At 38.5% G+C, this 25,145-nt stretch overlaps 2 protein-coding genes across 3 annotated transcripts in view; one reads left to right on the top strand and one right to left on the bottom strand.

Annotated features, from left to right (window-relative positions):
• Positions 1 to 2,597, bottom strand: part of LOC128658033 (gastrula zinc finger protein XlCGF66.1) — a 77,308-nt gene extending 74,711 nt beyond the window's left edge. The window contains exons 1-2 of the mRNA XM_053712480.1: positions 2,470 to 2,597; positions 1,062 to 1,164 (exon numbers count right to left, since the gene is read on the bottom strand). Coding sequence (XP_053568455.1) covers positions 1,062 to 1,164; positions 2,470 to 2,471 — 105 coding nt within the window. The 5' untranslated portion in view covers positions 2,472 to 2,597. The remainder of the gene's footprint in view (positions 1 to 1,061; positions 1,165 to 2,469) is intronic.
• Positions 2,598 to 2,691: 94 nt separating this feature from the next.
• Positions 2,692 to 25,145, top strand: part of LOC128657386 (gastrula zinc finger protein XlCGF17.1) — a 101,561-nt gene continuing 79,107 nt past the window's right edge. For both annotated transcript variants that reach the window (XM_053711718.1, XM_053711717.1), the window contains exons 1-2: positions 2,692 to 2,728; positions 18,002 to 18,146. In XM_053711718.1, the coding sequence (XP_053567693.1) occupies positions 18,095 to 18,146 (52 nt within the window). In that variant the 5' untranslated portion in view covers positions 2,692 to 2,728; positions 18,002 to 18,094. The remainder of the gene's footprint in view (positions 2,729 to 18,001; positions 18,147 to 25,145) is intronic.

Genomic DNA, 25,145 nt, shown 5'->3' with positions numbered 1-25,145 from the left:
ATAATTATTATTTTTTCCTTAATTGGTCTAAACTAATAAATTTATTGGAGATATATACAAGAAATAAAATTAAATAAGTAAACTAAATTTATTTATTTATAAATATTTAGGCCATAAGTTTACTGTCAGATAATATAGTACACCAATATTTATGCAGATACTGTCTCTTTAAGATATCAAGGGAGTTTGTCCCTTTAAAAAGGAGGTGTGCACAGGTAATTACCTATGCAGTGATCAAGTGCGCAGGCACGAAACATGTATGCAACGTTCCTGTCCACACTGATGTGATTTTATATGTTTACACTCCGTGCTACGGTTTGTCTGTTTTTAAACATGGATTAATAAATTTTGGAACTTTTATTTAACACCGGTCTGAAGAGGTATCTTGCGCATTCTTCCTTCTACTTTATATATATATATATATATATATATATATAAATAAAAGCCCTTGCTTGCCTTCTGCTTGTTCTACCCCTTTGAGGTGTCACTGGAGTTCAACAAGGGTTAGGAAAGTGATGAGAGAGGAACGCAGAAAATATTTACATTGAGCTACAAAGGAACAGTGACACCTACAGGTAAAAATGAAACTTACAAGCACAAATTTGATTTGCTCCGTTCTTTCTACAGCCATGCTGCATTGTCTGCAATGACATTGTAGATTGCCGCATGTTCTGCCTTGGGGTTAATCACATGTGTGCATGCTTATGGCCATTCAATACTATAGCATTACCTCTTCTGCACAAATTACTACTTGTAATATAAATACCAGTTTATTATTTATAAGTCTAAGCCTTCTATCGCTTCATAAGCTACATATTGCTGCCTGTTTATGGGGATGATGGCACAAATAACCAAAAGGCTGCTGGGAAATAACTGTCTCCTCAGGTGAATTTCTAAAACAGAATATTCCCAGAATAGCTCTACACTTTTGTATTTGCACAAACACCTTAAACACCGGCTCTATCTTTACCTCTGAGCATCTGTCACCTCTTGTTGCTAAGCAACTAATACACATAATCACAGCAGGAGGTTACCGTGGTGTTGTTATGATGTTTACTCACCTCGCCAGTCAGCAGGTAGAGAATCTCCAGGATGTGATTCAGGATCTGCTCAGGAAGCTTCTTCATCTTGTTCCTGTTCAATGATATTGTGCAACACTGAGACCTGCAACAGTGAAACATACATGACAGAAATAACACGTGGAAATAATGGCCATAAGCACATAACACACACATATATATATACTGTATATGTATACCTCACACATTGGGATAGATTATGATTGGAGCTTGTATAACAAGTTTAAAGTAAAAAGTTTTTGTGTGCGTGCCAACCCGATGCACGCAAAGAGCTGAAGTTACAATACTGCGACTGCATTAACATACTAACCCATACACTTAAATAGAGCGACATAAGCGGGGGGGGGGGGGTCTAAACCATTACTCACACGATAGCCCAAATCACCATAACCCTCTACTAATAACCCAAAAATGCCACACACACCACATCGCTAAGTCCCTGCTTCACTATTAACCCCTAAAACACCACACCCCTCATCGCAAACTACCCCTCTACACTATTAACCCTTAAACTACCACAACCCCAATCCAAAACCACCAAATAGCATCTAATCCCGTAGCCAGCTAACCCCCCTAACCTAACACCCCCTAAATTACCTACAAAAAAACCCACCTAATATTACATTAAAAATAAAAAAATAACATCAATTACAAAAATAAATTACATTAAAAATAAAATACTTAAAATTACATTAAAAAAAAAAAAAATTACAAATTTTTTTTATTTTTTTTACCAAAAACAAAACGAAACCAAAAAAAAAAAAATCAGTTATGCCTATTTTAAAATAGAATAGCAAATGATAACACGCCACTCCGAATCTGGCCCATTTTGTACACCTATACATGTCTATATACACAGCACACACAACTAATAATAAAGGCTGTTCCCTCTGACACACACACAGCTCTGCTCCCCTTATATACAGATATAGAATATTATAGAAAGGTTCCCTTGGCCTCACTCACACAATCACCTCCTCATTGCTTTATATGCAGGTATATAATATGATAGATTATAGATAGTACCTTATACATTACAAATAGTTAATACTATAAATATATCCCTTCTGTTTCTCACACACACAACCCTCTCCCCATTACATTGTATACAGATATTATAAATGTCCCCTCTGCCTCACACACACAGCCCCCTCCCCTGTACCTAATACACAGATATATTATTTTGGTTCCCCCTGCCTCATACACACACATAGCCCCATCCCCAGTACCATATATATATATAATATTTATGGTTACCACTACCTCTCACATACAGTATTCTGCAGTAGCTTATACAGAGATAGTTACTATTAAAGAGAGGTTAATCGTGACACTCACATCTTCCCAGTGCTTTATACACAGACACATCACTAATTAGAAAGTCACTCACATGAAACCACCGTATTGAGTGCTGAGTCAGCATCAGCTTATTCCGTATAACAAACAACAATAACTACATGACTGCAGCGGTCTAGTAATGGAACAAACAGCTACAGGAAGCTGCATTTTCGTTTCCCGTACAGCTACTTCCTGTCATTCTAGTTACCGTGTGGTCTCGGCAGTCATGTGACCTGTGATATCACAGGTCCTTCTGCTAGAAGGGAACTAGCTGCTACATTATGAGCAATCAATATGGCAGCTTCATGATGGTAAGCACTAGCAAAGACATCGTTGAGTAGTGTTAGCTACCCGAATATACTGTACTAAAGTAGTTCTCTGTGTGTCTATTAAGCAGTAGGCTCTGAGGAGGGAGCTGGTTGTGGGTGTGTGAGGCAGAGGGAGCATTTCTATAATATCAAATATCTGTATATGAGGTATTAGGGAAAGGGCTGTGTGTGTGAGGCAGATGGGACCTTTTTAGCACGGAATATCTGTATATAAGGTACTTGACAGTGGTCAGTGTAAGGCAGAGGTAGCCTCTCTATAATACTATGCATAATGCATCTGTATATAAGGTACTGGGGGGAGGGCTGTGTATGTGTGAGATAGAGAGTGCCTCTGTGTAGTATTATATGTATGTGTGTGGCAGAGGGAACCTCTATATAATATTATAGATCTGTATGTAAGGTAGTTGGGAAAGGGTGTGTGTGAAGCAGTGGAAATGTTTCTATCATATATATATATCCGTGGTAAAATCTGAGTTTAGCGTTCTAAATTATTTTCTTGCCCATGTCGCATTATTTTACTTCAAAAAATGTTATGGGGGTTCAGATGAGGGCTACCAACAATGCTGCAGTGTTTGTGTCAACAGGTACAAAAAGGGGAGCCATATTCTTGGGTATAAAGTCCCTGTTTCCCCCCATAGACTTTCCCCAGCCAGCCAGCTCTGCTCACCTTCATGGATACATTGTATCAAACCCTCAGCATACAGGTTTTTATACCTTTGTAACTATTTACTGTTTAACCAGCCCTGTCAGTACCTACTGTACAAACTGCAGAGGAAATAATGCTCACATAGCACAGCCTTAAAGGGCAGCTCACTGCCTTGTCACACAGTCTTAAAGGGACAGGCAAAACCATCAGCCTACATGTTTTTATACATTTTGTAACAGTTTACTCTACTTACTATACACTTAAAGTGATTGTAAACTTGAGCATAGTCGCTCAAGTCATAGGAAAGAATTTAAAAAATGAATGATACTTTCATTAATGAAATGTGTAGGATATATTTATTTCTTTCATGTAATTAGCAAGAGTCCATGAGCTAGTGACGTATGGGATATACATTCCTACCAGGAGGGGCAAAGTTTCCCAAACCTCAAAATGCCTATAAATACACCCCTCACCACACCCACAAATCAGTTTTACAAACTTTGCCTCCTATGGAGGTGGTGAAGTAAGTTTGTGCTAGATTCTACGTTGATATGCGCTCTGCAGCAGGTTGGAGCCCGGTTTTCCTCTCAGCGTGCAGTGAATGTCAGAGGGATGTGAAGAGAGTATTGCCTATTTGAATTCAATGATCTCCTTCTACGGGGTCTATTTCATAGGTTCTCTGTTATCGGTCGTAGAGATTCATCTCTTACCTCCCTTTTCAGATCGACGATATACTCTTATATATACCATTACCTCTACTGATTCTCGTTTCAGTACTGGTTTGGCTTTCTACTACATGTAGATGAGTGTCCTGGGGTAAGTAAGTCTTATTTTCTTTGACACTCTAAGCTATGGTTGGGCGCTTTTATATAAAGTTCTAAATATATGTGTTAAAACATTTATTTGCCTTGACTCAGGCTGTTCAACGTTCCTTATTTCAGACAGTCAGTTTCATATTTGGGATAATGCATATGAATAAATCAATTTTTTACTTACCTTAAAATTTGACTTTTTTTCCCTGTGGGCTGTAAGGCTCGCGGGGGCTGAAAATGCTTCATTTTATTGCGTCATTCTTGGCGCAGACTTTTTTTTGGCGCAAAATTTTTTTTCTTGTTTCCGGCGTCATACGTGTCGCCGGAAGTTGCGTCATTTTTTGACGTTTTTTTGCGCCAAAAGTGTCGGCGTTCCGGATGTGGCGTCATTTTTGGCGCCAAAAGCATTTAGGCGCCAAATAATGTGGGCGTCTTTTTTGGCGCTAAAAAATATGGGCGTCACTATTGTCTCCACATTATTTAAGTCTCATTGTTTATTGCTTCTGGTTGCTAGAAGCGTATTCACTGGCATTTTGTTCCCATTTCTGAAACTGTCATTTAAGGAATTTGATCAATTTTGCTTTATATGTTGTTTTTTCTATTACATATTGCAAGATGTCCCAGATTGGCCTTGAGTCAGAAGATACTTCTGGAAAATCGCTGCCTGGTGCTGGATCTACCAAAGTTAAGTGTATCTGCTGTAAACTTGTGGTATCTGTTCCTCCAGCTGTTGTTTGTAATGAATGTCATGACAAACTTGTTAATGCAGATAATATTTCCTTTAGTAATGTTACATTACCTGTTGTTGTTCCATCAACATCTAATACTCAGAGTGTTCCTGTTAACATAAGAGATTTTGTTTCTAAATCCATTAAGAAGGCTATGTCTGTTATTCCTCCTTCTAGTAAACGTAAAAGGTCTTTTAAAACTTCTCATTTTTCAGATGAATTTTTAAATGAACATCATCATTCTGATTCTGATAATGATTCCTCTGGTTCAGAGGATTCTGTTTCAGAGGTTGATGCTGATAAATCTTCATATTTATTTAAAATGGAATTTATTCGTTCTTTACTTAAAGAAGTCTTAATTGCATTAGAAATAGAGGATTCTGGTCCTCTTGATACTAAATCTAAACGTTTAAATAAGGTTTTTGAATCTCCTGTAGTTATTCCAGAAGTTTTTCCTGTCCCTGATGCTATTTCTGAAGTAATCTCCAGGGAATGGAATAATTTGGGTAATTCATTTACTCCTTCTAAACGTTTTAAGCAATTATATCCTGTGCCATCTGACATATTAGAGTTTTGGGACAAAATCCCTAAGGTTGATGGGGCTGTCTCTACTCTTGCTAAACGTGCTACTATTCCTACGGCAGATAGTACTTCCTTTAAGGATCCTTTAGATAGGAAGATTGAATCCTTTCTAAGAAAAGCTTACTTATGTTCAAGTAATCTTCTTAGACCTGCTATATCTTTAGCGGATGTTGCTGCAGCCTCAACTTTTTGGTTAGAAGCTTTAGCGCAACAAGTAACAGATCATTATAAAATTTAAACTTTATTTGGGTGTGGATTATTTTCAGCGGAATTGGCTGTCTTTATGTTATCCCTCCCTCTCTAGTGACTCTTGCGTGGAAGATCCACATCTTGGGTATTCATTATCCCATACGTCACTAGCTCATGGACTCTTGCTAATTACATGAAAGAAAACATAATTTATGTAAGAACTTACCTGATAAATTCATTTCTTTCATATTAGCAAGAGTCCATGAGGCCCACCCTTTTTGTGGTGGTTATGATTTTTTTGTATAAAGCACAATTATTCCAATTCCTTATTTTTTATGCTTTCGCACATTTTTCTTATCACCCCACTTCTTGGCTATTCGTTAAACTGATTTGTGGGTGTGGTGAGGGGTGTATTTATAGGCATTTTGAGGTTTGGGAAACTTTGCCCCTCCTGGTAGGAATGTATATCCCATACGTCACTAGCTCATGGACTCTTGCTAATATGAAAGAAATGAATTTATCAGGTAAGTTCTTACATATGTTTTTCTGATATTTTCAGCTTGCAATGCCAGAACGGTAAGCGCCGTTCCTCCGCCTGTCATATTCGTCAATTGATTGACAGATGACTCTTCTTTAATCCACAATGATTTGTGGATTGCAGATGAGTCATATGTAAATCAATTGTCGAATATGGCGGGAGGAGGAACGGCGCTTACCGTTCTGGCATTATAAGCTGAACACATTTCATGAATGAAAGTCTCATTCATTTTTTAAATTATTTCCTATGTCTTGAGCGACTATGCTCAAGTTTACAATCGCTTTAAAGTGAATGTAAACTTTCATGAATCAGTGCCCGGTTTTTAAAAATACTATTAAAAACAGGGGCGCTTTCAATCATGAAAGTTTACATTGCAGCATTTTTTTAAAAATACTTACCTTTTTCTGAAGCCAAGCCGGACCAGCGATCCCCCGCCTGCAGCTCCTCTGTACTTACATCAGCAATGATGAATCCGGCTTCCTCCAATCATGACGTGCACCCCAGAGCAAACATTTCCTGAGGCCACGCCATGATTGGAGGAAGCTGGTTTCGTAATTGCTGTGCTAAGTACAGCATGCGAAGCAGGCGGGGTATCGCTGGTCCAGCTTGGCTGCAGAAAAAGGTATGAATGAATGAAAGTGCCCCTGTTTTTAATAGTATTTTTAAAAACTGGGCACTGATTAATGAAAGTTTACATTCACTTTAAAGGGCAGCTCACTGCTTGGTCACACAGTCTTCAAGGGACAGGCAAAAATATCAACAATCTTAAAGGGACAGACACACACAACCTTTAGTAGGTAAAGTCACACCACACATACGGTCTTAAAGGGAGCAATAACAGTATGCATCCATATGCAACGCATACAGCCTTAAAGAGACACTGAACCCAAATGTTTTCTTTCATGATTCAGATAGAGCATACTAATTTACTCCTATTATCAATTGCTCTACGTTCTTGCTATCTTTATTTGAAAAAGAATGTATCTAAGCTGTTTTTTTGTTCAGCACTCTGGACAGCACTTTTTTATTGGTGGATGAATTTATCCACCAATCAGCAAGAGCAACCCAGGTTGTTCACCAAAAATGGGCCGGCATCTAAACTTACATTCTTGCATTTCAAATAAAGATACCAAGAGAATGAAGAAAATTTGATAATAGGAGTAAACTAGAAAGTTGCTTAAATTTTCATGCTCTATCTGAATCATGAAAGAAAAATTTGGGTTCAATGTCCCTTTAAAGGGATGCTGTCTTAAAGGGATAGTGGCACACACACACAGCACTCACAGCCTTTAAAGGGACACCTTTCACCACACGCACAGTCTTTAAGGGACAGATCACAGTAATGTTCACACAGCGCAAACTTAAAGGGCAGCTTGACACCTGCACACACAGTCTTAAAGAGGCAGGCACACACAACCTTTAGTGGGTAAAGTCACACCACACACACGTCTTAAAGGGAGTGATAACAGTATGCATCCACATGCAACACGTACAGCCTTCAAGGGACACTCTCTGTCTTAAAAGAACAGCTCACACCATGCACAGTCTTTAAGGGAAAGGCACACAGGTTTTTAAGCACACCCAAATGCACTAAGTCTTAAAGGGGCAGCTCACACCACAGGTGCACAAACACAGCACACACAGCCTTAAAGGCACAGGTAACATTACGCTGGCATAGTCTTAAAGGCCCATATACTCTCACACAATATACACAGTCCTTAAAGTGATAGTAAACTTCCCTTTGTCTAAACAGATCTGTAATATTAGAGAGATTTTAGATGGAGTTTAACTCTTCAGTTGTAATGAAGATACGCTATAACTTACTTTTTAATGTAGCCCTAAAATTCAAATACCCTGTGCTATGGCCGCCCACTTCAAAAGTAATATTTTTGTTGAGCTAACGGTTTGAAATAATCAGTGCTCTAGACATACAGAACTTTTGTTGTAGCACAAATTGGAGAACAGTTCAAACTGTTAGCTCAACAAAAATATTTTTGCTGTGGGCGGCCAGAGCGCAAGGTATTCAACTTTCAGCGCTACATTAAAAAGTAAGTTATAGCGCATCTTAATTTCAACTGAGTCAAACTACATCTAAAATATCTCTAACATTCCAGATCTGTTTAGATAAAGGGAAAAGTTTACTATTACTGTGTGCATTGTATGATGAGTTTGTCCGTGCATTTAAGACTATGCAAGCGTAATGTGATCTGTGCCTTTAAAGCTGTGAGTCCAGTGTTTGTGCACCTCTACCATTAAAACTGTGTGCGTGCGGTGTGAGCTGCCCCTTTAAAGGCTGTGTTTGTGTCTGTCACTTTAAGACTGAGTGCCCATTTAAGGCATTGTGCATTTTGGTGTGCTTAAAAGCCTGTGTGCCTGTCTGTTAAAGACTGCATGGTGTGAGCTGTTCCTTTAAGGCTGTGTGCGTGTGGTGCAAGTTGCCCCTTTAAAGGGACACTGAACCCAATTTTTTTCTTTCGTGATTCAGATAGAGCGTGCAATTTTAAGCAACTTTCTAATTTACTCCTATTATCAATTTTTTTTCTTTCTTTTGCTATCTTTATTTGAAAAAGAAGGCATGTAAGCTTTTATTTTTGTTCAGAACTCTGGAGAGCACTTTTTTATTGGTGGATACATTTATCCACCAATCAGCAAGAACAACCCAGGTTGTTCACCAAAAATGGGCTGGCATCTTAACTTACATTCTTGCATTTCAAATAAAGATACCAAGAGAATGAAGAAAATGTGATAATAAGGGTAAATAAGAAAGTTGCTTAAAATGTCATGCTCTGTCTGAATCATGAAAACAAATTGGGTTCAGTGTCCTTTTTAAAGTCTGTGAGTTCTCTGTGTGTGCCCGTGCCCCTGTCCCTTTAAGACAGAGGGTCCCTTTAACCCTTTGAGTGCTAAGCACTTTCCCACCTGGGTGCTAAGATTTTTTTAATGTTTTTTATTTTTCTATTTTTTGAACAATTTTTTTTTAAACTTTTTATAATTTTTTTCAGACCCCCAATACTTACACTGTTGGAAAAGTGAATTGATTACCTTTCCAATGGTGGGTCTTGGGGGTCTGTAGCTGCTTAGATGCCTGAGATACAGGCTTCTAAGCAGCATGCCCCCTGCTCCTATACTTAACATTGTTAAGTATAAATAAAGTTGCGCGGTGACATCATGTTATTACGCGTGACATCACCACGCAAAACGGGAAGCCCCGGCGATGCCTGTCACTTTACAGGCACGAACGCCGGGGGTAGGAGCGGGTGGGAGACCTAGGGTTGCCACCTCAGCCATGTTTTCCTGGACACTTATGAGTTACACATGCTGCAGGGTGTGCAGGGAAGAACATGTATTGTGTTTCTGGACAACACTATTCATATTCCTCCCTGCACACCCTGCAGCATGTGTAACTTATAAGTGTTCTGTATTTTAAGGAACAGGTGGCAACCCTAGGGAGACCCCAGATCTCCCTCAAGGTGGGAGAGTGCTAGTGACGGCTCTGAGCCTTCATTAGCACCAGAGTGGGAAACTGTGACGGCTCAGAGCCGTCATTAGCACTCAAAGGGTTAAGGTTGGGTGTGCGTTGCATGCAAATGCATACTGTTATCGCTCCCTTTAAGACAATGTGTGTGGTGTGAGTTTACCCACTAAAGGTTGTGTGTGCCTACCCCTTTAAGACTATGTGAGCATGCGGCAAGCTGAACTTTAGGGCTGCGCTGGGTGTGCATGGTGTGAGCTGTTCCTTTAATGCTGTGTGTGTGGTGCAAGTTTTCCCTTTAAAGGCTGTGAGTGCTGTGTGTGTGCAGGTGCCCCTGTCCCTTTAAGACAGAGCATCCCTTTAAATCTGTGTGCGTTGCATGCGGATGCACACTGTTATTGCTCCTTTTTAAGAATGTGTGTTTGAGTTTACCCACTAATGTTTGTGTGTGTCTGCCCCTTTAAGACTGTGAGCAGGCAGAGCTGTCCTTTAAAGCTGTGCTGGATGTGAATGGTGTGAGCTGTTCCTTTAACGCTGTGTCCGTGTGTTGCAAGTTGTCACTTTAAAGGCTGTGAGTGCTGTTTGTGTGCACGTGCCCCTGTCCCTTTAAGGCAGTGTTCCTTTATGTGTTGCATGCGGATGCATACTGTTGTCACTTTAAATGCTGTGTGTGTGCGACTGTCCCTTTAAGACAGCATCCCTTTAAGGCTGTGTGGATCACGTGCGGATGCTCTCTTTAAAACTGTGTGTGGTGTCAGATTACCCACTAAAGGTTGTGTGTGCCTGCTCGTTTAAGACTGTGTGAGCAGGTGTCAAGTTGTCCTTTAAGGTTGTGCTGTTTGAACATTACTGTGTCCCTTTAAGACTGTGCGTGTGGTGCAAGTTATCCCTTTAAAGGCTGTCAGTACTGTGTGTGAGACTGTCCCTTTAAGACAGTGTCCCTGTCATACTGTTCTCGCTCCCTTTAAGACCATTTATGTGGTGTGACTTTACCTACTAAATGTTTTGTGTGCCTGCCCCTTTAAGACTGTGAGCAGGTGCCGAGCTGCCCTTTATGGTTTCACTGTGTGAACATTACTGCAATCTGTCCCTTTAAGACTGTGTGCGTGTGTTGCTAGTTGACCCTTTAAAGGCTGTGTGAGGTTTTTTTTTGCCTGTCCCTTGAAGACTGACTAGACGGTGAGCTGCCCTGTGTGATCATTATTTTCTCAGCAGTTTTTACAGTTGGATACTGACAGGGCTGCTTTAAAGTGAATGCAAAGTTTCACGAATGAGTGCCCGGGTTTTTAAAAATACTATTAAACACAGGGGCACTTTCATTCAGGAAACTTTACATTGCAGCTTTTTTTTTTTTTTTTATAAATACTTAACTTTTCTTTAGCAAAACCAGACCGGCGATCCCCTGCCCGCAGCTCCTCTGTACTTAGCACAGCAATGACGAAACAGTCTTCCTCCAATCACAGCGTGGCCTCACGAGATGGACGCTCTGGGGTGCACGCCATGATTGGAGGAAGTCGGATTAGTCATTGCTGACGTAAGCAGGGCCGGTACTAGGAATTTTGGCTACAGAGACAAAGACAAATGTTGCTGCCCCCCCCAAAAAAAAACCTGTTTCTTAAAGGGACATTACAGTAAAAATGTATACGCACATAGATGGTTTATATATTTGAATAGAAACGTAATTGAAATTGGCAAACATGCTTCTAGTTAAAGTTATCACTGTTTTAGTGTTAACATTTTGGACTGCACGTGCATGTGAAGCATAGCTAGATATTCTCAGTGCACCAGCATTTTAAATACTGCAGCTGCACAGAGTGCTATAAGGGCTTATTTCATGTTAGCAATTAGCAAACAGCAAGTCATTACCAGATGAAAGAAGCACCTTATGCTCTCGGAACAACTGCTGTGTTTAAAATGCTGGTGCACGGTGCATACTTAAATACACTTTTGAAACGGCTATAGGTTTTATTAGAAGCATTTTTGCCAATACGTGTATATTACAAAAATGCTTGTATTCAAAACTGAAATGCATTCATGTGGATTCCAATTTTGTCTGGAATGTCCCTTTAACAAATGTCCCTTTAGTGATGTGTTAAGCAGCTATAGATAGAAAGCTGTTTTATCTATACTGTAGTACCTGACACAAAGTAATAGCAGCAGAACTACTTTACCTCATATTGAGTGGAATATTTTCTGCCCCCACACAATAGATTCCAATAGATAAAAAAGCAGGACAAAATTTATTGTAATTATAGTGACGTTTATATTTATCATATATTAGATATTGGTCCACTTTCCTCCATTAATACCTATAATATATATATTGTATTAAGCAGAAGAATTAGTACAGTCCATACATATACATACGCACTATATATAGTGCATACATGTACATAAACATACATTATTGTATTTGTCATCATTTTGAGCCACAAAATTCTGTAGATTTGACAGATATACATACATACATACACGAACATGGACACTCATACATTCATTCATACATACACACACATTCATGCATACATACATAAACACACACACACATTCATGCATACATACATAAACACACACACATTCATGCATACATACATAAATACACACACACGCATACATACATAAACACACACACATACATACACACACACACATATTCATACATGCATACATAAACACACACACATTCATACATACATACATAAACACACACACATTCATGCATACATACATACATACATAAACACACACACACATTCATACATACATACATACATAAACACACACACATTCATACATACATACATAAACACACACACACACACATTCATACATACATACATACATAAACACACACACACACACACATTCATACATACATACATACATAAACACACACACATTCATACATACATACATAAACACACACACACATTCATACATACATACATAAACACACACACACATTCATACATACATACATACATAAACACACACACACATTCATACATACATACATACATAAACACACACATACATACATAAACACACACATTCATACATACATAAACACACACACATTCATACATGCATAATACATAAACACACACATTCATGCATGCATACATACATAAACAAACACACACATTCATACACACATACATACATAAACACACACATTCATACATACATAAACACACACACACACACACACACACATTCATACATACATAAACACACGCACATTCATACATGCATAATACATAAACACACACATTCATACATGCATACATACATAAACACACACATTCATGCATGCATACATAAACACACACACACACACATTCATTCATGCATATATACATAAACACACACACATTCATACATGCATAGGTAGATAAACACACACACACATTCATACATGCATAGGTAGATAAACACACACACACACACACATTCATACGTGCATAGGTAGATAAACATACACACACACATTCATACATACATACATAAACACACACATTCATACACATTCATACATGCATACATACATAAACACACACGCACACACATTCATTCATACATGCATATATACATAAACACACACATGCATACATACATAAACACACACACACATTTATACATACATAAACACACTCACACATATTAAAACATGTATACATACGCAAACACATGCACACACACTCATACATACATACATACATACATACACATTCCAACATAGCTAAGTAAACAACTTTATTTTTTAAGTGTCCTGCACTTTTGCACACAACTAACATTGGTACCCACCAAATAGGCACTTTAAAGTGAATGTAAATTTTGATGATAAAGTGCCCGATTTTAAAAAATCTGATTAAAAACAGGGGCACGTTAATTCATCAAAATTTACATTCACTCGTGTTGTGAAAATACTTACTTTTTTAATCTTGACAGTCGCTCCAGCTTCCCCTGGTTGTCTCAAGCCTCTTCCTACGTCAGAAATGACGGATCGGTCATCCTCCAATCACAGCTTTCCTCCCGGGCACTTTATCATCAAAATTTACCTTCACTTTAATATACATATACAAAACTTCTTACCTCTGCACCTAGAAATAATTAACAATTTTTGTTTACTACCCTTTTACATGATGGCATGCAACATTTTGTCTTCTTATTGAGGGCTGATAAGCCCCTCTGCTCTGATTTTGCAACACAATGTTAATGTATTATTGCTTCCACATCCCTTTAAAACTAGATAGCAAGATAGATAGATAGAAATATACAGGAATATAGTCAGCAAGTCAGATACAGATAGATAGGTATTAGGTAAGAGATATCCGATGGAGAGATAAGATGGATATTAAATAATATAGATATATATTAGACATATAGATAAATAGATACGAGATATTTAGATAGATATATAAGATAGATATTAGATAATAAATATATATATATATATATATATATATATACAGGTGGCCCTCGGTTTACGCCAATTCAATTTGCGCCGTTTCAGAATAGCAACCTTTTTTTTCAGTCATGTGACTGCTATTGAAAAGCTTTTGGAAAGCAATGCACTAATTAATTAATTAATTAATTGTTTTGCAGCAAAGTTATGCAACTTAACAGCCTTAAATTGATTTGTGTACACAGATCTTCCTGTCCAGCAGATTCAGGTGAGGGTGCCTAACTGCCTATTAATCACTGCAGATTGAAATGCAAGAATAGGTGCAGAGCCATTATCTAACATGCTAACAATGCAGAGAACTGATTGCAGAAAAATTAAAGTAAAAAAACGTTTTTGTTCATTAAACTTAGTTTGATGATGATGCAGTCTGTTGTGTGATTATTTTATTAGGTGATGTTTAGAAAATGTTTTTGTTCATTAAACTTAGTTTGATGATGATGCAATCTATATTTTTAGGTTTATAATGCGGTTTAGCATTTAAAGTCTTAATTTCAAAGCTTTAAAAATAATGTATTAGGTGTTACTTATGACAATTTTGAGAGGGGCCTGGAACCTAACTCCCTCATTCCCATTGACTTACATTATAAACTGGGTTTCAATTTACAACGGTTTCGATTTACAACCATTCCTCCTGGAACCTAACCCCGGCGTAAACTGAGGGCTACCTGTGTGTATATATGTGTGTGTGTATGTATGTATGTGTGTGTATGTATGTATATGTGTATATATATATATATATAAGAAGTAAGTGAGTTGAATCCAGCACCATAGGTTTTAGTAAAGTTTCTTTCCCACCTGTGTGCACGTTACCAAGGAGTATCAGCTAAACTCCAGTGTATACAGTCCATGTAGAAAACAAGGTAACAGCACCACAGCACACAATCTTCTTTTAAAGGTGAAAAATCTTTATTTGAGGTTTAGTAACCAGTAAAAAGCGACGTTTCGGACCTACATAGTCCTTAATTATGCATAAGTTAAAATCAAACAAACAGACTTTAAAAAGGGTATCTGGACCAATCATGCTTCAATTCTCAGTGTTAATTGGTTTAACCCATACCTATCCAGGTTTGTAAATTTCAACAACACGGTGACCTCTAGTGGTACCAGAATATATTCCACCATAAAACAGAAAGAAGTATGGTGGATTAAACGTCTGAACACATTACATCCATATGGTCTGAATAGAGATTATGTATTTGTTTTTATAATGGTTTTAAATGATGGAATATATTCTGGTACCACTAGAGGTCACTGTGTTGTTGAAATTTACAAACCTGGATAGGTATGGGTTAAACCAATTAACACTAAGAATTGAAGCATGATTGGTCCAGATACCCTTTTTAAAGTCTGTTTGTTTGATTTTAACTTATGCATGATTAAGAACTATGTAGGTCCGAAACGTCGCTTTTTACTGGTTGCTAAACCTCAAATAAAGATTTTTCACCTTTAAAAGAAGATTGTGTGCTGTGGTGCTGTTACCTTGTTTTCTACATGGACTATATATATATATATATATATATATATATTAGACATATAGATAGATAGATGTTAGATAGATATTAGATAGATATTAGCTACAGGCAGACACAACTTATCCACATAAATAAATAAAATGCTTTTCACATACTGTCTACATGTTTATCTAGTTGTTTTTTAATCAAGAAGTCTGAGAAAACCTGCTGCATAATTATTAGTTGATAATTATGCATAAATGGTGCAGGCATTACTAACTTACAGCTCATGTGTAGGGGACTGTAATCTCTCATTGCAGCTACACTCGCTGCCTGCTGTGAGGGAGGTACAGTGGTCACTGTAATAAAACAGACTGTTAACCTGTCAGATCAGGAGGATCTGTTAAAGAAAGTATGTAGTTACATGCTGCTGTGCATGTAGGTGTCGTTAGCTGCTTCTCGATTAGTTATTTGCCAGTGCAGCTGTCAGTTAGCTCAAAGGACTCCCAGTTTGCTGACATCACAGTTGCCACGGTCCCCTGTAGGCTTCCTGCTTCAGTTACGAAAATAAAGCCCCTCCCTTCTGCTGCTTCAGGCTGCTCTAATCGGGTCCACACACAGAAATTGTCACTACACTTTTGCCAATCTGTGTGCGGCCTGAAATATACCGGCCAGCTGCCTGCTCTAAGGTTGCGCCCCCATGCTGGTGCGCATTAAGGCGGCTGCCCTATTTGGCCTTATGTAAGCGCTGGGTCTGGACGTAAGTACAGATGAGATGAGGCAGGGGATCGCCGGTCCGGTTTTGCTGAAGAAAAAGGTAAGTATTTTTTAAAAACCGCTGCAATGTAAAGTTTCATGAATGAAAGTGCCCCTGTTTTAATAGTGTTTTTAAAAAACGGGCACTCATTCATGAAACTTTACATTCACTTTAAGTGTGAATTGAGCTGGCTGGGGAAATTCTATGAGGAAAACAGGGACTTAAATGGATAGGAAAGTCAAAATTAAACTTGCATGATTCAGATAGAGCATGTCATTTTAAGACACTTTTAAATTCACTTCTATTTTCAAATGTGCTTCGTTCTCTTAGTATCCCTTGTTAAAAAATGAATATGCACATATCCTACACTAGTGGGTGCTGCTGCTAATTGGTGACAGCACACATTTGTCTCTTGTGATTGGCTGAATAAATATTTTCAGCTTCCTGTCAGTAGTGCAATTCTGTCCCTTCAGCAATGGACAAACAAGAGAATGAAGAAAATTTGATAATAGAATTAAATTGGAAAGTTGTTTAAAATTGTATGTTCTATCTGAATCATAAAAAAATATTTTGGGGATTACTATTCCTTTAATACCCCAAAATATGGTTCCCCTTTTTGTTCCCGGAGACACAAACACTGCAGTATTGATGTTAGCCCTCATCTGAACCCCCATAACAATTTTTGAAGTAAAATAATGCGATATGGCCGAGAAAATAATTTAAAATGAAAAACTCAGAGTTTACTGATCTGTATATAACGTGCAGGGAAGGGGGCTGGGTGAGGGAGCATCTTTATAATAAGATCTGTATATAATGTGTAGGGGAGGCGGATGTGTGTGTGAGACATGGGGAACCTCTCTATAATAATATAAATCTTTATATATGGAGAGGTGTGTGTTTGTTTTAGAGGAAATCTCTTTACAATATTATATATCTATAATTAAGGTACTGGGGAGGGGGCTTGGTGTGTGTGTGTGAGGCCGAGGTAGACTCTAATAATACAGATCTATATATAACGTACTTGGAGGGAGCCTTTCTTTAATATTATATTCCTGCATATAAGATATTGGGTAGGGTGCTGTGTGTGGTAAAATATATGGAACCTCTCTTTAGTATTCTATGGGGCCGATTTATGAAAGTGCGAACGGACATGATCTGCTTGTGTAATGCCCGCCCCCCCCTCACATTCACGGCCAATAGGCTGCTAGCAGGGGGTGTCAATCAACCTGATCATATGCGATCGGGCGGATTGCTGTCCACCGCCTCAGAGCAGGCAGACGAGTTAAGGAGCAGCAGTCTTAAGACCGCTGCTTCTTAACTCCTGTTTCCGGCACCCCTATATCTCTATGTGAGGTAGAGGGGATCTCTACATAGTCTGTGTATGTTGTCTGTATATAGGTTGCTGGGGAGAAGATACAGGGAATGTAGAAGATATTGGTAGCGATGGCTACGGGAAATATATATTTTTGACAGTGGTAAACACTGTCCTCTGACCAAGCAGAGCGCTTCACGAATCATAGTTTCTTTATGATCGGATACAGGTTTTGGTCACCCATAATTCAAATTTTTCCCAATGAACTCTACATGAGACCATTTATCTCTCTCTGTTTAGGCTCCTGTTATTGTGAACAATACACATCACTGCGTCTGCCAGTAAAGGAGAAACATTATAAGACTGTCAAATTCAGTTGTGCTTAACAAGACAATGTCTGACAAGACCGAGACCAAAACCTCAGAGCTTCCTGATGCACACAGAGGTAAGCAGGACGTCACATGCATGCCACCTGGTTTTGTCATCAGAACACATACTGCCCATCTTTATAAAAGGTTGCTGATTGGTAGGTAAGCTCCATGCACAGTGCATATAGTGTAACTACCATCCGGCTGAAGCAGATAGTGTGGGGTTTTTTTCTGTTTATTTTAGTCACTTTCTATTTCATAAAGTCTTGCACTAGTGTGCTGCGGTTGTACAGCATCAGCACATTACTGACTTCTATATCCCTTTAATAAACTGGATATTCCCTGGTTTAATAAGGTTTATTGGTACAGAGCTATGTACTAACTATCATGTGTACGTAGTATCATGAAACCCAAAATTGCCAAAACATTTAAAAAAAAGTTTCCATTTTATTTCCATTATCAAATTTACTTTGTTCCCATGGTAATTCTTTGTTAAAGAGATACTTGGGTAGCTGCCTGGAGTACTACATGGTAGGAAATAGTTATGGCATCTATTGCTCTTGCAAATTGATAACATTCTTACAAAACTGTAGCCATATATAGTGCTTCAGACATGTGTACGCTCCTGAGCTGACATCCCTGCTCTATCGGAATCATAAAAGAAAAATTTGGGGTTTCATGTCCCTTTAATTTTCCTAGCTTAGTGTTGTTGTCCCACTGCAGTTTTTTTTCAGCCATAGATTTAGAACATTACAGATTTATCTCGTATGAGCAAATAAAATTACCTAACATTTAACCCCTTTGCTGCTAGGCCTTTTACACACCACTGTGCTTAGTTGATTTTGAGCTTTTTTTACTGTTTCCATTTAAACATTTATTGTAAGTTATATTTCAGTGACCACACAAATTATATATAGTTGTTTGTTTGTTTGTTTTTACATCTTTTGTTATGCATATTCTTAAAGGGACACTGAACCCAAATTTTTTCTTTTGTGATTCAGATAGAGCATGCAATTTTAAGCAACTTTCTCATTTACTCCTATTATCAATTTTTCTTTGTTCTCTTTCTTTCTTTATTTGAAAAAGAAGGCATCTAAGCTATTTTGTGGTTCAGTACCATGGAAAGCACTTGTTTATTGGTGGGAGAATTTATCCACCAATCAGTAAGAACAACCCAGGTTGTTCACCAAAAATGGGCCAGCATCTAAACTTACATTCTTGTATTTTATATAAAGATACCAAGAGAATGAAGAAAATTTGATAACAAGAGTAAATTAGAAAGTTGCTTAAAATTGCATGCTCTATCTGAATCACAAAATAAAAAAATTGGGTTCAGTGTCCATTTAAGGATTAACAGTTTACTTTGGGTCTCCAAAAGTGCTAAATTGTCCCTTTTAAACTGATAATATACAATATGGTGCAGCTCTTCAGTGTGTAGTTTGGGGAAGAAGTATGTGCAGAGTTTGAGATGTTCTGTCCTATATTTCTGGTCCATTCCGTTTCTTGGGGGCTTTCATATTGTGATGTAGTCTACTTTGTGTCACTTTTACCTCCCTTGCCTGTCCATACTGCTAGTGGCACTTGTTTTGACCAATCGTCATACAGTGTTATTACCTATTCAGCCTTCCGAGTTTACTGCATACTGACACCTCTGATAGGATCACTTGCTTAGCTCTTTATTGTAAATATCCCAAACCACAACACTTACACATGTACAAAGATACAAGAGGGAAACAGGCAGCAAGCGTTCTATTTAGGTTTGCTTAGTAGCCTTAATTATATTGTGCTGGGTCCTTCATCAGAGAGTGCTATTAGCATAATAAACACTGTATAAAAATACACATTTACCAATAAGGAGAATTCCTCCAGGGGGCCTCTTTATTAGTTAAAGTGATAGTAAAGTAAATGCTCTTTATTAACGTTATATAAAAGTTTGTTTAAAAATATATGGCTGTTCAAATAGTACCTTATAATAATGATATTGTTCTTTCAGTACACTGTAATATTTTGCCGCTACCTACACAACATTTTCTTTTGGCTAGCAGTGATGCTATCCAGTCAGATCGGGAGCCAGGTGTCGAAGTCTTGCAAAAAAACATTAAAATATGCGCATACGTTATTCCACACAACGTCATCTCAGCTACACATTTCTTTGTGCGTGTTCACGACAAAGGCATGTGCATTTGGATGCAACGATAATCTAGTGACATTTATTAGCACGATCAAAAAAAGGTGGGTGAACACTTGCTCTGTGTAATTAGATACCCGGTACCTCTAGTCAAATGCTCAACGCTAAAGAAGTACTCTCTATATCTGTAGATACATTGTATACTTTCTATCAGCTGTTTTTAACTTGCGCATGCATAACACATTATCCTACGGGGCGCGCAAATATGCTGACATAGGGAGCGGGTGTCATCCATTATTACGGCACAGACATGGAAACCAAGAAGCGCTACAGGGCCGGAGAAAGACGAGGACAAATAGATCATTTATAAGTTTAATTTATTAAAAGTATGTATTGCATTTAAAAAAAAAAAACAGTTTGATTTATAAGAATAAGAATAAGATCTGTAAGCAATCTTGATTGATTTTATTTACTTTCACTTTAATGTGGATCAAGTAATTAGATACATATAAAATTACAGCAATATTCAAAATACTGATTTATTTGGACCCAAAGCTAGTTCCTTTTAAAGCTTAAGGTTGATTAGATTTTTTTAGTTGTGGTACTATACTTAAAGGGACAGTCTAGTCAAAATTAAACTTGCATGATTCAGATAGGGCATGCAATTTTTTTTTTTAATTTTTTTTTAAATATAATTTTTATTAATTTTTTCGAAAAACTTCAGGGTCCAAACAGAACCAACCATAAACCATAATCTGGTGCACATACAGTATATAACTCAATACAAATTATAATATTTCTCGATAATACCATCTGCTGGATATGCTAAGTGAATCTAATCTAAAGCAACTAAATTGATTTGCAAATAATACATTTTTATTGAATATTCCAATATATTAGGTGCTTGGAAAGGTTTCCCAGCACCTTTATTTTCCAGCAATCAAATATGAACCTTTTAAAAAAAAAAAAAAAAACAGTAAAAAGAAAAAAAAAAAAAGGGCATGCAATTTTAAACAACTTTCCAATTTACTTTTTCTCTTACTTGGTGTATTCAGTCCACGGATTCATCCTTACTTGTGGGATATTCTCAATCCCTACAGGAAGTGGCAAAGAGAGCACACAGCAAAGCTGTCCATATAGCTCCCCTCAGGCTCCGCCCCCCCCAGTCATTCTCTTTGCCGCTCTAACAAGTAGCATCTCCACGGGAGGGTAAAGAGTTTGTGGTGTTAGATTTGTAGTTTTTATTTCTTCAATCAAGAGTTTGTTATTTTTAAATAGTGCCGGTTTGTACTATTTGCTCTGAGGCAGAAAGTGATGAAGATTTCTGCTGAGAGGAAAAAGATTTTAGCATGTCGTAACTAAAATCCATTGCTGTTCCCACACAGGACTGTTGAGTACCGGAGAACTTCAGTTGGGGGGAACAGTTTGCAGGCTTATACTGCTTAAGGTATGCTCAGTCATTTTTTCTAACAAGACCTGGTAGTGCTAGAAGACTGACAGATATGCCATGAGGGAAGGTAAGCCATTTTCTGAGACACTGTATAGAATGATGGCTTCAGTTAAGGGGTTTAATACTGACAGACACTGTGATGGGCTAAATCGATTACTTTATTAAGGTAATCTTACATTTATTAAGCGTTTTAGACGTTGGAAAGACTTTTTGGGGACTTTTTTACGCCTGGCATTTTGTAAGACACCTAATCTTACTCAGAAAGGCCCCATAACTCTGGAGTAATGAAGGAGGGGGCCTCATTTTCGCGCCTCAGTTGCGCAGTTGATTTGCAACACAGCTCCATGCAGCTTCACGTGTAGAGCCTTAAGAGTACAGGAGGACTTCAGGGAGGCTTAATTTGCACCTACAAATAACCCTAAAGGAAGGTAAAGCCACAGCAAAGACTGTGGCATCGTACTGGAGTGGGTTAAACCGGTTGTTTACTTCATTTTGCTCCGGTTTGGGCATTAAGGTGTTAATTAATTTGAAAATGTGTGTGCAATCATTTCAAAGCATTAGGATCATGTGGTGAAAATTTCATTAAGATCGGATGTTTTTTGATGATTTAGTAAAAAAGTGTGTGCTTTTTATTATTTAAAGACACAGTAACGTTTTTTCAAAAAGTATTTTTTTCAAGATTTTAGTGTTGTCTGAGTCTGTCAAACATGTCTGAGCCTTCAGATAGACCTTGTTCTTTATGTTCAAAAGCCATGGCAGTACCCCCATTGCATTTATGTTTAAAGTGTGCCAAAACATCTAAGCATTTTAAAGATCATCCGGTGACAATTAAAAATGCTGCCCAATATGATTCCTTAACGGAGGGTAATGAGGATAGTCCTTCTTCCTCCCCCCATGTGTCTACACCAGTTACGCCCGCGCATGCGATGCTTAGTACCTCTAGCGCATTGGCCCCTATTACTTTACAACAATTAGCAGCAGTAATGGATAATTCCCTTGCAGCATTTTTATCCAAACTGCCAGTTTTTCCAAAAAAGCGCGATAGCTCAGTTTTAAATACAGAGGATGAGCAATCTGAAGCTTTGGATAATTTATCTGTAGTACCCTCACAAAACTCAGAGGTAGCAGTGAGGGAAGGGCTGTCTGAGGGATAAATTTCTAATACAGGAAAAGTTTCTCAGCAGGCAGAGTCAGATTCCTTAGCGTTTAAATTTAAGCTGGAACACCTCCGCGTCCTGCTTAAGGAGGTTTTAGCTACGCTGGATGATTGTGACCCCATGGTGGTCCCTGAAAAATTGTGTAAAATGGACAGATTCTTAGAGGTCCCTGTATACACTGAGGCATTTCTGATCCCAAAGAGGGTGGCGGATATTGTGACTAAGGAGTGGGAGAGACCAGGTGTACCCTTTGTTCCCCCACCTATCTTTAAGAAAATGTTCCCCATAAACGACCCTAGGCGGGACGCGTGGCAGACGGTCCCTAAGGTATAGGGGGCTGTTTCAACACTTGCTAAACGTACAACTATACCAATAGAGGACAGTTGTGCTTTCAAAGATCCTATGGATAAAAAATTGGAAGGATTGCTGAAGAAAATTTTTGTTCAACAAGGTTTTCTTCTTCAACCAATTGCCTATTATTCCGGTAACTACCGCTGCAGCTTTTTGGTTCGAAGCCTTGGAGGAGTCGCTCCAAAGGGAGACTTCATACGATGAGGTCATGGATAGAATTCATGCTCTAAAGCTGGCTAATTCTTTTATCACTGATGCCGCTCTCCAATTAGCTAAGCTAGCGGTGAAAAATTCAGGTTTTGCCATCATGGCGCGCAGAGCGCTTTAGCTCAAATCATGGTCGGCCGATGTGTCGTCCAAAACGAAACTGTTAAATATTCCCTAGTTTAAGGGGAAGACCCTATTTGGCCCAGAGCTGAAAGAAATTATTTCAGATATCACTGGGGGCAAGGGCCATGCCCTTCCACAAGATAGGCCGTTTAAGGCCAAAAACAAGGCTAATTTTTGCTCCTTTCGCAACTTCCGGAGCGGACCTGCCACTACCTCTGCTGCCGCAAAGCAAGATAACGCTTCCCAGGGGGAAGGCTCCACATTTCTCATTTGTCTTCACACGCAGGACTTGGTATGCAGACCTAGTGGACATGTCATCGGTCCCACCATGGAAACTGCCATCGAGGCAGGATCTTCTAATCCAAGGTCCTTTCAAGCATCCATATCTAGTTTCTCTGCAACTGACTGCTTGGAGATTGAACGCTTAATCCTAGCTAAGCGGGGTTTCTCTGAATCAGTTATAGATACTCTGATACAGGCCAGAAAGCCTGTCACCAGGAAAATAAGATATGGTGGAAATATCTTTGTTGGTGTGAATCCAAGGGTTACTCGTGGAGTAAGGTTAGGATTCCAAGGATATTGTCTTTTCTCCAAGAAGGTTTGGAGAAAGGTCTGTCAGCTAGTTCCTTAAAGGGACAGATATCTGCTCTGTCTATCCTGTTACACAAGCGTCTGGCAGCTGTACCAGACGTTCAGGCGTTTGCACAGGCCCTAGTTAGAATCAAGCCTGTCTACAGTCCTGTGGCTCCTCCATGGAGCTTGAATTTAGTTCTTTCAGTTCTTCAAGGGGTTCCGTTTGAACCTTTGCATTCCATAGATATTAAGTTATTATCTTGGAAAGTTTTTTTGTTTTTAGTAGCTATTTCTTCTGCTCGAAGAGTTTCAGAATTGTCTGCTTTGCAGTGTAATTCACCCTATCTGGTGTTCCATGCAGATAAGGTTGTTTTGCTTACTAAACCTGGTTTCCTTCCAAAGGTGGTTTCTAATAAGAATATTAACCAGGAAATCATTGTTCCTTCTCTGTGCCCTAATCCAGTTTCTAAGATGGAACGACTGTTGCACAATCTTGATGTGGTTCGTGCTTTAAAATTCTATTTAAAAGCAACTAAAGATTTCAGACAAACATCATCCTTGTTTGTTGTGTATTCTGGCAAGAGGAGAGGTCAGAAAGCGACTGCTACCTCTCTTTCCTTCTGGCTGAAAAGCATCATCCGATTGGCTTATGAGAATGCTGGAAAGCAGGCTCCTGAACGAATTACAGCTCATTCTACCAGAGCTGTGGCTTCCACATGGGCTTTCAAGAATGAGGCTTCTGTTGAACAGATTTGTAAGGCAGCGACTTGGTCTTCACTGCATACATTCGCCAAATTTTACAAGTTCGATACTTTTGCTTCTTCGGAGGCTATTTTTGGAAAAAAGGTTTTGCAAGCAGTGGTGCCTTCCGTTTAGGTTACCTGACTTGTTCCCTCCCTTCATCCGTGTCCTATTGCTTTGGTATTGGTATCCCACAAGTAAGGATGAATCCGTGGACTGAATACACCAAGTAAGAGAAAACAGAATTTACGCTTACCTGATAAATTACTTTCTCTTACAGGTGTATTCAGTCCACGGCCCGCCCTGATATTTAAGTCAGGTTCAAATTTAATTTACATTAACTACA

This window comes from Bombina bombina, chromosome 4 (genome assembly GCF_027579735.1).
Source record: "Bombina bombina isolate aBomBom1 chromosome 4, aBomBom1.pri, whole genome shotgun sequence".
NCBI lineage: Eukaryota > Metazoa > Chordata > Amphibia > Anura > Bombinatoridae > Bombina > Bombina bombina.
This window is presented reverse-complemented; position numbering and strand designations above follow the sequence as displayed.